The sequence below is a fragment of the Lacerta agilis genome, chromosome 2, assembly GCF_009819535.1.
Source record: "Lacerta agilis isolate rLacAgi1 chromosome 2, rLacAgi1.pri, whole genome shotgun sequence".
NCBI lineage: Eukaryota > Metazoa > Chordata > Lepidosauria > Squamata > Lacertidae > Lacerta > Lacerta agilis.
Window position 1 is genome coordinate 38,839,684 of NC_046313.1, and position 13,798 is coordinate 38,853,481.

General features: G+C 43.0%; 1 protein-coding gene across 1 annotated transcript in view; it reads right to left on the bottom strand.

Moving 5' to 3' along the window:
* The window catches only part of DNAH9 (dynein axonemal heavy chain 9), a 146,056-nt gene extending 135,698 nt beyond the window's left edge, over window positions 1–10,358 (bottom strand). Inside the window, exons 1-6 of the mRNA XM_033139585.1 lie at window positions 10,239–10,358; window positions 7,073–7,312; window positions 5,524–5,684; window positions 4,929–5,085; window positions 3,568–3,672; window positions 140–297 (exon numbers count right to left, since the gene is read on the bottom strand). Of these exons, the coding sequence (XP_032995476.1) occupies window positions 140–297; window positions 3,568–3,672; window positions 4,929–5,085; window positions 5,524–5,684; window positions 7,073–7,228 (737 nt within the window). The 5' untranslated portion in view covers window positions 7,229–7,312; window positions 10,239–10,358. The remainder of the gene's footprint in view (window positions 1–139; window positions 298–3,567; window positions 3,673–4,928; window positions 5,086–5,523; window positions 5,685–7,072; window positions 7,313–10,238) is intronic.
* Between the last annotated feature and the right edge of the window lie 3,440 nt (window positions 10,359–13,798).

The following is a 13,798-nucleotide window of genomic DNA, read 5'->3' on the forward strand; positions in this document are numbered from 1 at the left end:
TACTGAAAACCTCAGTTTACGTTCCATAAAATGGGAACAACAGTTACTTACCACAAAATACTCTTGCAGGAAAGAATGAGGCAAATGTTTTAACATACTAAAATGTCGAAGGCTAAAAGGAACGTGATCCATATCTTACCTGAAAAGAGCTTTCAAATTCTCAGGCAGCTCCGTACGACCGGCATAGCCAGGATTCATGGTGATGAAAATGCCAACAGAAGGAACTAGTTTAATGTCTTCGCCAAGGAAATTAAAATTCTGCTTTTTGTCCCTTATGGCATCCTGTATGCTTTTCACCTGAAAATGGAAGAAGATGGGGCTTTTCACTCTCCAGCTCTACGGATTTTATAAAGCGAGCTTAATAAAACGTGTGCTAAAAAAGCTATGTGGTACTATGGTACATACAGTGGTACCTCAGGTTAGGGACCCGATCCGTTCCGGGGTGCCGTTCGCACCCCGAAAAGTCTGTAACCCAAGTGGCGCTTTTGCGCATGTGAGAAAGCATGATGCGCATGCGCGAACTGCGCAGAATGCTTCTGCGCGTGTGGCGAAACCCGGAAGTAAACACTTCCAGGTTTGCCACTTTCGCAACCCAAAAAAACGCAACCCGAAGCAAATGTAAGCCGAGGTATGACTGTATTAGAATTGAGCACTTATCTACACTGCAGTATATCTAAGCAAGAAGATGCCTCCTGTTGGTTGAGAGGGCTGGCATCATCTTTTTTTTAGTGATTGCTGTTCAGACTGCTGCCACATTATGAGCAAACTGTATCCTTATGAGCCACTGTACTCCCTTAAAAAGAAAAAAAGAAAACCTGCTCCATGGCTCTGTCATTGTAAATTTTATCCCCTACGAAAGATGACCCCTTCTGCATCAAACCATTAGGGCTCCTCCAATCCTGTTTTAGACAGTGGCTAACTAACTGCATCCGGGAAGCCCAGAAGCAGGGCACAAGAGCAGCAGCCCTCCCCAATTTTTTGTCCCCAGCACCTGGTGTCCAGAGGCACATAGCCTCTGAAGATTTTCCACTTTATTCCAAGGTTAATGAGCAATTGATGACCTACCCTTCATGAATTCGTCTAATTCCCTTTTAAAGCCACCTCAGTCAGTGGCCATATCCACCTCTTGCTTCAGTGAATTCCATATATGAATTATGCTTTTAGGTGAAGAAATCCTTTCTTTTGTCTGTCCTGAAACTACAGCCAACTTCATCAGGTGGCCCTCAGTTGTAGTGTTGTAATGGGGGGGAGAGGGCTGAATAATTTCTCTCTGCCCTTTTTTTCCCCCTGCCACGTGTAAGGTTGCATGAACATAAAATACACGCCAGAAAGACCCCTGCCTAATATTGACAGAACCTGACTGTTGATGTGAGCAGTTCTCATGCAATCCAGGAACAAAATTTAGGATGGGTCCATGGAAGCAGGAATGAGGAAGCCTTGCAAACCAGGACTATTCCAAACCAGCCGAGGCAGGAGCAGCTATATAGATTTATTGATACTGGGATAAAAGAAATGAAAATCCTTCATGCCATGAAAAAAATGTCTCTAGCATACATTTATCCCCCTGTGTGGTGGCTCTGCATAGCCAACATCATAGGAGTATATTCAAGGCTAACAGCTAATTAAAACAGAACACCCACTGCTTTGGGCCAACAATGCAATATCTATACATGCTAAGTTATCCAAGGTAGAATTTTAATTGACCTGGAAGTTAAGTGAGATTTTGCAAGTGGCTGCCTTGAATGTTTAATAGCAAGACTAGCACATCTACAGTACTACAACATACATGACTTGCTAACTTTATGGCCTGTTTTGTTCTGCTGTGTGGCTTGCACCTCTGAAGCACAGATTCATCGTCTTGACTATTATTCTTTGGAGGGCTTAATGTCAAGAATGTTTTTCCTGTTGTGCTGCTTTCTGAGAGGAGAAACAGATCATCAATGCCATGTTTACTGGCTTGAGAGAATCTCTGTATTAACAGGCTGTCTTCAAACACAACCAACACTTGACAAGACACTCAACACTTGACAAGACAAGCATCTGATTAGGGCTTTCCCCACCATCACATTAACATTCCAAATTGTATTTAAAACCACAATGATAAATTTACAGTGGCACCGCTTATTTTATTTCAGTAGTCTAACTAATGGAGAAAAAACATGTAATGTTGAATCGACTAGGGACTTCTTGTCTGAGGATACCGTTTCTCCTTTAACCAGATAATACCCTTTTGTATCTTTTCCTGGGCAGTGCACATTAACAGGCTCAACAGTGTCTAATTATCACTACGTGGGCTTTTTAAAATGCACAGGCCTCATATTTTCACAGAGCACTTCTGTACACAGCACTTTGCAACTGTACATACCTTTGCCAAATAACACTGCCTAAAGCAAGAGTTACTGTCCATGCTACCTGTCCAGAAAGGAGGAAGGGCATATAGCTATGCTACAACTGCCATAGAAGCATTATGATCTCTATTTCTACTGAGTGTGTCCCTATAGCAAGATCAAATGTCCCTCAGCTACTGTTCCTCTCAGTACCCTACAGCTTCCAGGTTCTTAATCCATTTATGACACCAGTTCTGCACCTGGAAGCAGGCAAAGCTGATATACAGAATTCCTACCTCACCCAACAGCTGTCAAGCACTGGAACGCAAAGAAATAAAAGAGGAATTATGCTTATAATGGGACCGAATTGCATTTCCAAATAATACAACCACAATACGTTAAAAGCAATATTAAAACCAGTAAACCAAGCCACCCCCCACTTCTTCTGAATCCAGGTAACCCTATCTTGAGGAAATTTGGTAAGTGGCAACCAGGCATAGGGCTTTTTCTGAGGTGGTGCCCCAGTCATGGAATACCCTCCCAAGGAAGATTAACTTGGCGTTAACTCTTATGTTTTAGATGCCAGCTTCAGACCACATCGTCCTCTCCAGCCTTTGGTGGTTACTTGCTTTTCTGCTCTTGTCACTGTTGTCCTTTTCCATTGGATTGTGTTTATATTTTATTGTTAATCCGTTTTTATTGTTAGCTCTCTCAAAGACTGATCAGTGGAAAGGTGGAAATAGAACGAATAACATAAAAACAGTGGCCATTTCTGGGCAGCACACTAATATGTGGTTTAGCAAGACATAAAGGAGCCTTGCCTCCTTCCAGGCTTGCACTCTCTCTTCCTTCCATGCAGCCAGGAGGAGAAATAGCTTGAAAGCCTTTGCTTCCACTCTGCTTTACCCACAGCATGACACATTATTTGGACTGCAACTGTGGTTAAGATTTACTATGGCCAGTTTTAACAAGCCTGCTTCAGAAACCGTAGTTTGAAGTCGGCTTATTTTAAATGAACCATAGTTAACGTTGCCCACAGTTTGTCAGTCTGGACACAGCAATAAACCATGATTAATCGAAAGCAGAAGCAGAAGGCCATGCAGGAGGCAGGGGAGGAGAGCCCGGGAGGAGGTTAGGCTCATTCATGTCTCACCAAACCATAGTTTTGTGTGACATCCAAATGCAGACAAGATATCAAGGTACATTTCTGCCTTACACTACTTTCCTACTTATTACTTACCTGTACAGCCACCACTGACAAGACTTCAACAGAAATTCTGTTAAACTCATCAAAACAGCCCCAAGCACCAGTCTGGGAAAGGCCTTTGTAAATGTTCCCACAGGACTGCAACAAAGAAGGGGAAAGGACAGCAGAATTACCCACCTATTTTTTTTTTCATTGAAAAGTGTATACAACCAATTTCCAGTCTCATGAGCAATTTGTTCTGTAGGCAATTTCTAAAGAGCAAGGGAACAGAAGGCGGAAGCTAATAACAGGAAGGATGAACTTGGATGGGTTTCTCAATTGTACAGTTTTATTACCTATATGCAAACCACCCATTTAAAGATGATTGGTACTGGCTGACAGCACTCCGAGCTCAAATAGATGAAGGAATAATTCTAGGGTCGCTTACTTAGATCAATGAGAAGCAATGAAGAGCCATTTAGACAAGGGGTGGGAAACCTGCGGTCCTCCAGACATGGTTGGACTACAACTCCCATAAGTCCCAGGAAGCACTGTCAGTAGTCAGGAATGATGGAAGTTGTGGACTAGCAGGCAGGGGGGGAGAGATGTTCCTCATCCCTGCTCTAGTTTAATGAAATGTTTCTTAAGCTTTGATTTCAAAACAGGATGGCGTCCACCTGTGAAAGGCTGTTGTCTCAGCACCTGACTTGAAAGTGAAACAGACCCACCTAATTTTGCTGTGCTGCTGCCAACACACAATGCTGACTGCACTGAAGGTAGGTGTACTTGGGTCTAGCACTGTCTGTTGGCCACGATATAGCAATGGTAGGTGAGGCAGTTTCATTTCCAGGTAAGATGCTGAGGCAATCCCCTCAGAATGCCGCAATTCCGCTGATGGATCCTGCAAGTGTTTCAAATATTTTGGGAACTCCGTTCTTTAAAGCAAAGAACTGGATAAGGCCCCACAGCTGATTTTCCCACAAGAGGGAAAATAGTAAGCTTTTGGGAAATGGAACAGAAGTGAACAAGGAGAATAAATCTGCCCTGGGGAGAACTGCAAAGCTTGAGTGTTGTCAGAAACAGCCATGATTCACCACAGCGCTACTCCGTTTTTGTGCAAATCCCACTCAAATCAATGCAGATTGTGCAGGGAAAAAACTTCCGAGTGGGATTGCACCCCCAAGAAAGTGGAATGCAAAGTATGTCAAAACTAACTATATATGCGGTCTCTCCAAAGAAACAAAAATGTGTAGCAGTGATTATATTTAGCTTTCTGCAGTTTTGGATTTCTAGTCCTCACCATACCTTTTAAGAGAAACTTCCCTAATGAACCAGCATTTAGTTGAGTTACCTCTCTTTCTCTCTACATAGAATCTTACTGGTATGCTATTATTCTTGACTTTCTTAAAAGTTACCTTGTAGTCCATTTGCTCTGAACAGTTGAAAACATACACCATGATGCCAAGAGCTCGCCCAAGATCCTTGGTAGTCTCTGTCTTCCCAGTGCCAGCTGGCCCTGCAGGAGCCCCACTCATAGTTAGGTGCAAGGACTGGGTGAGGGTGATGTAGCATCTTCAGAGAGGAAGGAAAATATCATCATTATCATCATCATCCTGCCTTCTTCCCATATTGGAACTCAAGGCAACTTACACAAATTAAAACAAGACAGAAAAAAGCACATAAAAGCCTAAAAACATATAAAAGATAATCATTTTGAAAAACAATTAAACTGTAATAGAAATCAAAACAATATAAAAACAAATATATTGAAATGCAGATAATAAAAACAGCAAAAACAGCACAGCACTATTAAAAACCTTGTCCTTAAAAAAACAAAATCCTTAAAAAAAAGAAAAGAATGGACCTGCAAAACCATCAAGGCTTTGTGAATTGCACATCAGAAATAGCAAATTCCTGCAAAAACAAAATAGGAGGGTGGGGAGAACAGATTCTGCAACAAGCTGCCAAACTAAAGCTCTGTCCCTTGTCTGAGCCCTTCCAGATACCCACCTGTCTGTCAGAGGAGTGATGACCAGGCGGGGTGTGTTCCCAAGGTACTCATAGGAATATAGAAACTGTGCATCACAAATGTTTGCATAACAGTGCTTCTCCTCATCTGCCCACCTGTGTCGGAGTTGAGACAGCCAAAGAAACACCTGTGCATTGTCCACCTTCAAGAGCAGAGCAGAAAATCGACATAAAACAGCTTGTGGAGGGGCAAATGGTGCAGCTGGAATACCAAGGTGACCTACATGCTCCACAGTGATGGTGAGTGCACTTGGGGGCAATGATGTCAATGGCTTTGTACATCTCACCATTCCACAGTGAGACGAGTGCCAGTCAGGTCTGGTGGAAAATCCCCTAGAGCATTCAGGAATCCATCAGCCTCTGAGGGCGGACCAACACAGTGGGTCCCCCATCCCTGAAAGTGGAGTAGCTACATTCAGGCCAAACTTCTCCAGGGAATGGTGGGCTCTCCAATCAATGGAGCATTAGCAATCCACTCTAAGGCAAAGACCAGGTCAAGGGCATGCCCAGCTACACATGCTGGAGCATTAATGTACTGAGAGAGCCCCATGGTTTTCATGGAAGCCATGATGTCCCAAGCTGGTCCACTTGAGGCAGCTTCAGCATAGATACTGAAGTCCCCCCCCCAAAAAAAACCCCACTGTGTAAGGTTCTCCAACACCACATCCAAGACTTCATCCACCGGCTCAGTCAGGGAGGTTGCAGAGCAGTGGGGTAGACGGTACATTAGTGACATCCCCGTGCTGCCTCTCTCTCCAAACACCACAACAACCCCTCAAACCCACACACATTGCCAGTTGGTCTCCTGGTAAGGACAATGAAATTCTTATGGATGACTGTAACACCTCCTCCCTCCCCTTCTGACCTGGAATGGTGCTGCACCGAGCACCCAGCTGGGTCAGCATAGACCACCCAGCCCATCTGCCAAAGCCGAAGTTATGCATGACAAGTCTACCCCATCATACACAATCAAATAATGGATTATCAATGATGTATTATGGACAGGCCTGGCATTTAGCAACTACATGACCAGGCCAGGGGGCCAATTGACCAGTGCCCCCAGATTCTGAAATACAGCAGATAAAGCAGAGTGGGCAAGGGCTTTGCTTTTACTTGCCTTCCTCCAACCTACTCTACTCTTACCTGCCACCACAGGGGTGACAGCCCCAATCCCATATCCACACTACCTTAGCTAAGACACAGAACGCCTTTGACCCACCTCAAAGACCCGAATCAAAAACTAGACGTGACTCACACCCCAGCTCTCACCTGGAACAAGAACCAAACATTCCCTCCTGTATCCCAGGATGAATTCAGTGTATCACCATCCTAACTTTGAGAAAGCTGGCCTGAGGAACCCTGAGTTAGGATGTAAAAAGGGCAAACAGCAATGGCAGCATGGCTTCAAAGTAATCCCATTGCTGGTTTAGCCAGCTACTCGTCTTCTCTAGCAATGCACAAGCTCCCTACTCAGTAATCCTGAGAGAAAACAGTATGGAAGAGATCCAGCTGTTTGTGTTGTGCGACAAACCTTCTGAGCGATCATCTTGGCCACCACATCTCGAGCATGCACGTCAATGGTGCAGATGGTCATGATCTTCTGCCTGTCGCCCTTTGAGAGATGCCCTATGAGCATGGTGATGAGGGTGTTCAGCTGGGTCACTTGCTTCTTGTAGTACTCCTTCATGGCATTCTCGTAGCCTTCTTCCAGCCTGGCAAAGGCAATCCCAACCTCTGTGGTCCACCAAATCTGAGTACAGGTGAGTGCCACCTCGGAAAGAGAAAGAAACTCAGAATACTTTGCAAAGACAGAAATAAAGGGTGGATTTCTAGGCCACAAGGGTCTAAGGGGTGGGATTCAACTAATGAGTGCCGTCAATGGAAGCCCTGTGGAGGGGCTTCTGCTTCAGCAACAGAGTTTTCCTTCCCTCTCCTTCTGCCCCCCCCCACACACCGGAATTGTGTCAGAGGGGTCAGGAGAATCCGTGGAACAGCATATGGAGTGGGGGAGGAGATGGGGGTTATTCTGTCCAGCAACCCAAAATATTTGCCCTAACAGAGGGATCTCTGTGTATAGGGTGGTATATAATTTCAATAAATTATAATAATAGTAATAATCTTCTTAGCATGATGCTGAATTCCTCCCAAAATGATTTTTTTTCATTCATAGAAGAATATCCATGAAGAAATATGTGGTAAAAAAAAAATTGTGTCAGAAAACAAAAAGACAGCAAAAATAATTTGTGGATAATTCCTGAAAAGGCTACAAGGATTTCGTCTTGTGATACAATGCTTTACTACAGGAGTACTGTATTCCGCCATTGTATAAAATTGCTACAGATGAGTAAGTCCAGAGATACTTCGGGAATTTTCTCTGAGACATGAGCTGGGACAGATTGTCTTTTTCCATCACTACACCCTCTCCAGCATTAACCAGTGTTTCCCAATTTAATGGGCAAATGTTCCCAGGAGATGGCAACTCATCAAATAAAAAAATCCACCAAAGGAAGAAGATAAATTACAGTTACCCTGAAGTAAAAAGATGCCTGAAAGGCCATACCTTCCCACAGGGTTATGGCCACAAAAGATCATGCAGTCATGGCCTAGAATAAAACCTGGGATTTAAACATTGCCGATCCCAAGAACATCCCCACTGGCCACCTGCATTAGGTAATCTATGAGAAGCCATAAAAATGTGATATATAGAATTATTGCCACTTAAAGGTCAAAAGATAGGAACGGTAGGTTAACAAATATTGCAAGTCAAAATAAATCATCAGGAGGGGGTGCTTTTTCATAAATGAGGGTAAGCAAAAGACCTATGCCATAAAGCTTTGCAAATGGTTCTAAAGCAAAAAATATTTTCAACTTCTTAAAAAAAAAACAACTGGTGAAAATACCAACCTTTTTTTTCCAGTGTCCAATTTCTTAAGAAAATTTTGATTTCCATATTGGAGAAACAACCACCTCTCTCTCTCTCTCTATATATATATATATATATATATATATATATATATATATATATATATATATATAAAAAGGCAAAGCTATGTCCTCCAAGCTTCTATTTATTACATATGGAGAAAATGGCTTTTCTTTTCTTCCTTTATAGCAAAACTAAAATCCTCTGAGCTGTAAAAACCATCTGATAATCTTTAGTCACTGGCAACCCAATTCTTAAAGCACTGACCCAGCTCATAAGCTATTAAATTGGAGCGAGTGTTTGCAGAGGGTGGAAAATTATAAAAAGTTTAACTGTTAATGCTTTACTGTTAGCCATCGTTTCTTCCAGGGTAGGCGCTGCCTTTTTCACCCAGTTTGCAAAGATCTGAGATATGCAAGCTCCTTGTTCTCCCACTGGCTTTACCCCACAGCAAGGCTCTTGTGCTAATGTTCTTTTCAGACTACAGAAGCTTTTTTGTATTACAGGAAGCTTCCATAGGACTCCTACTTCCCAATGATCCATTAGGCTGTACTTCATTCCTGAACTCTGTTAAGCAGACCACTGCCAAGTAAGTAATCGACGCTTAACAACCAGAAGCAGCACCTGATGAGAATTTCGCAGCAAGGGTGCAAGCGGGTGCCCCAGAGCACTGACAGTGCTTTGAAACTCCCATTGTTCTAGGCACATTTTGCGGATAGGGAATTTCATTAGTGCGAGCCGTTTCTGAGCTCTGGGTGCTGTACTGGGCCTAAGATTTCAGGTTTAAATGCAGAGTGGAAGAAAAGGAGAACCTGTTTCTGCCTCCCCATTTCCAGCTACTATCTGAAGACTCGAGAAGAGACCCTCTTAAGAATATTTTTTAGGGGGTGGCAGGGGAAGGACTAGACCATGTGAAAATGAATATTATTTCAGCTGCAGTTCATTCATTTTCTGCTTTGTATTATGGTTATAAAAAGTGCGCCTAGACATTCCGTTGTTGCACCAATAACCCAGGTTTAAGGTGCCATTTAGCTCCTAGCTTTCATACCTCAATTTCTAACACTGCCCATCAAATCAGGAAAAAATGCACTAGTTGCCTATTATCTTCTGGGACTAATTGAAGGTGTTATGGGGTTTAAAGTCCAAAATAACCAAAAGAATGCCTCCTCTCATACTGACCTTCCCAAGTTTTAAAATCTGCAAGGAACCTTTGCCGAGGGTCCCTACACCTAATGAGATTCTGTGGGGTTAAAGACCTGTGGGAAGATTCTCTGTGGTGGCCTTTGAAATGTCCTCTGCTCTGAGGTGTGTCTCACCAGGATACTGCTGTGATTTCATCAGCATGTGAAATTTGCCCAGGCCTTTGTGTATATTGGGCTTTTTCCATTTCTGTCACTGTTGCTTGTTTTACCTGCAACTAAATTCTGTGCAAGCAACTCCCTGTCTGCTGCTGTTCAGAGAATGGCTACCACTGGTCAGTTATCGTAAGACTGACCAGGGCTGAATCTACACATATATTTAAAAAAACGCTGTGAAATGCTTTAAAAAAATAATTTAATGGAATTTATCATTAGCTCACCATTGCCATCTAGTGTCACATTTGTATAATGCATTTAAAACATTATATTTGCAGCTGTACAGCTGAGTCCCAGGGTGCAGCAGAAATGACAGCTACTCAAGCTAAGAAGGCATAAAATGGGATTTGCCCTAGAACCATGCTTAGCCCACCCTACACACCACGGATCGTGCATCTGAAGAGGAAACAGAGTAGTACCTGTGCTGGGTAGTCAAAAAGCCACTGTTCCCTGCCTTTTCCTCATAAGCCATCACAGCCTCTGTCATTTCGTGTCTCACAGTGGCCCGCATGTGGTCCAACACCCGGTTCAGCCAGCTCTCCACCTAGGGGAGAAGAGGAATCCAGGAGGCAATTACCATCAAGCGTACTCACCCTGGAAGGTGGTGGTTTCTTCCTCCCTGAAACTACCAAAAAAAAAAAAAAAGATTGCTGCTCAAGGCCAGAGGCAAGACACTTGTTTTGTCCCCTGTTATCCTCTGTGGCCCCTAGAAGCACCTCACCACCATTCCCACCTTCGTGCCATGCTTAAAACAGCCAATACAGAGGGGGGCAGTCTTCGTTATAAAAACTCTCCCACTGGAAAGTGCCCAAAGCGTGAACCTAAGCACTTTTAAGGCTGGAACACTAGTTCATCTAGTGACACTGACAGCAGTAGCTCTCCCAGGGCTTCAGATGGCTCTACCTGGAGATGCTGGGGTTCAAACTGGGGCCTTGAGGTGCAAGGCATGTGCTCTGCTACTAAGCTGCTGCCCCTTCTTCTTCTTCTGAAAGACTTGCCTTTTGGGTGGCCAGAACTTGCAGGTTTCATTTTCCTGCTTGAAGTTGACCTCTTGCTTTATTCTATTTATTCCATTACAGTGGGGGTTTATGCTTATTTTCCCGCCCACAAAATTGTAACCAGACCCAACCATTCGAGATGGAATCGGGTTATAAATAAATTACTTTTAAAAGCAGCCTTTCCTCTTGCAATGCTCACCGATAATATTAACATCAGGGTCACTTCATACATAAATGCATTTTCTACCAAGAGACAATATCACTGTCGAAAAATACATGTGTATTAAGGGTATTTACATAAGTTAAGAGTTATAGGGAAATTGACTTTATAGATCTGAAGATATGTTATCAGAAAATAGGTTTTTATCAAGCAGTGAAATTAAAAAAGGAGAGTGAACATCTCTCAGGGTTTAAATTTAAAAAAAAATCAGATGGTTTGTCTGCTTTTCGTGGAATTGCTCACTGGTCAGTTAAAGGAGGTAACATAATTTGAAAAAAGGTTTGATAAACATCTCTCTCCATATTATACACACATATAAGGTATTATGGAATTGTGGTTAACTGGAGCAAATAAATGAATATAGGCCTACTGTGTGCTGGGTTCAGGATATAAGTGACAATATCCATAAACAAGTTTCAGAATATTTATTAACAACAGTAAGGAAGCCTTCCTTTTAACAAGATGCTACTATTTTCTTGATTATAAAGGCTGTTTATACCAAGTCAGAGAATTAAGTCCATGTAGGTTCAGTATTGTTAACACTGACTAGCAACAGCTCTCCGGGGCTTCAGGCAGGGGTCTCTGCTAACCCTATCTGGACCAGGGTGTCCTTCTGGAGTTGGCAGCTACTGCTTTGCAGGGGTTCTGCTCTACTTGGATGGCCAAATCTAGGAGGTTTTGGATAGTACTTCCCAGTCCTGCAGACTCTCCGGTGTGGAGTTCCACAACCGTCTATATCTTGTCCTCCTTGCTGCATAACATCTAACATGGAACTGCTGAGTGGGGTAATCTGGAGTTTGGAAGTGCCCTGCCATAATATGCTGATGACACGTAGCTCTGCTTCTCATTTTCCTCTTCTCCAGTGAGGCTTAGGTTACATTGAACCAGTGCCTGGCCACAATAACGTACTAGATGAAGGCCAACTTACTGAAACCCAGTCTAGACGCCGAGTCGGCGGGTCTTCTGACCAAACGAGTGATGTTCAACTGGTCCTGGATGGGGTCAAAACTCCACACTGAAGGAACAGGTAAGCTATCCTGTATCCATTACTGCCACTGGCCTCAGTAGCCTCAGTAGCATGGTGTGCCCCCTACCAGCTTCAGCTATCCTATGAGGACAGGGATAACTTGGCTTCAGAGGTCTAGGCTTTGTTTACCTCCAGGTTAGATTACTGCTATTTGTTATATGTGGAGCTACCTTTAAAGATTGTTTAGAAACTGCAGCTAGTGCAGAATGCAGTGGCCAGAGTAATAACGGAGATCAGATAGTATGACCATATTACATCGGTCCTAGTCCAGCCTCAGCAGCTGCCAACATGTTTCCTAGCTCAATTCAAAGTGCTAGTCTTAACCTATAAAACCTTATACCGCTCAAGACCCCCCAAATCATACATAGCGCCACCCTAACAAGAGCATGCCCAGACTCAGAAATGATCAGCTGATGTCATGGTGATGTGGGAGAGGGCCTTTTCAGTGGTGGCCCCCTGTCTATACAATGCTCTTTCCAGTGAGGCTCACTTGGCACTGTCATTAATATATTTTCAGTGCCAGATAAAGACCTTCCTCTATTCCCAAGGCATTTGATGGTAACTGTTCTGTTGCTCACATGTTATATTCTCTGTTGTGCATAATTCATCAGCTGTTGTAACAAAATGTTATAGGTATTTTGAAGGATAAAATACGTTTTAAAATTGCATCGCTTTGTTCTTCTGCTTCAGTTTTCCCGTGCTCACTGTTTGTAAGCTGCCTTGTGATTGCTCAGGTGTAAGGCATCAAATAAAAAAGTAAGTAAGTAATACCGAATCTAATGTCACCTCAATCCATGCAGAAAAGGCTCAAATTGTACAGAGAACTCTTAGGCTGATTGAACTTTCATTTTTGCTTGAATCATGTAACCGGAGTAGGTACATCACAAGGCAACCTGTTTACAGCACCCATTCAATGTGCCAAATAGGAAATGCTCTGTTATAGTCTGAACAAAAACCACAGGCATAGACCTCGTTCACAGAAGGAACATGGGTTTCTTGACATCAGCCTAACCTGCCCACTGCAGTCACATGGCTCGCTGAAGTTAACATATTCCTCCTCTTTGCTGTACATCCCTAAGCCCAGCTTGGTCGAATTTTGGTCTGAATCCACCTGAAATTTCATCTTGGCCATATTATCAAAGAGTTTTGAAAGATGTCGCTGGACCTGCAAAATATATATATGTATACAATTAGGACCGAGCACCATGCAGCTAGAGCACACAGCACTTTTCCATATTGCTTCCAAGAATAATTGGCCACAGTTAGGAAGACACAGGATGATACCAGCTATGAACCCACATTCTCTTGCTGCTACCTTTAAAAATAGTACCATTGAACCCCTGCATCAAAGGGAAAGACATATTACATTTATTGTTCATTGTCTTTAGTTAATGCTCTTTCTCTTAGAGACCTAAGTTTTGTGAAATGCCCAGCAGCCATAATTGGCATTCAGCAGCTTACAGAACCAGCTCACTTCAATCCTGAAAGCTCCTTTTATGTACAAAACATCCCTCCTTCCATTTGATAAACTGTATATAAAGCATTCTCATTCTCTACCAACTTGTCCCCTAAAGCTTTCAATTGGACTTAAATCATTGCAAGTCCAACACTATGCCCACTAAGATAAAATTGTTGTGTATTTAATCCTCCTCCTGGAATCAGCAGATGGAGCTCAGAGACAACAATGGAAAGGCCACAGGTTTATCCATATTTGATTCTACCTGACATTTATTT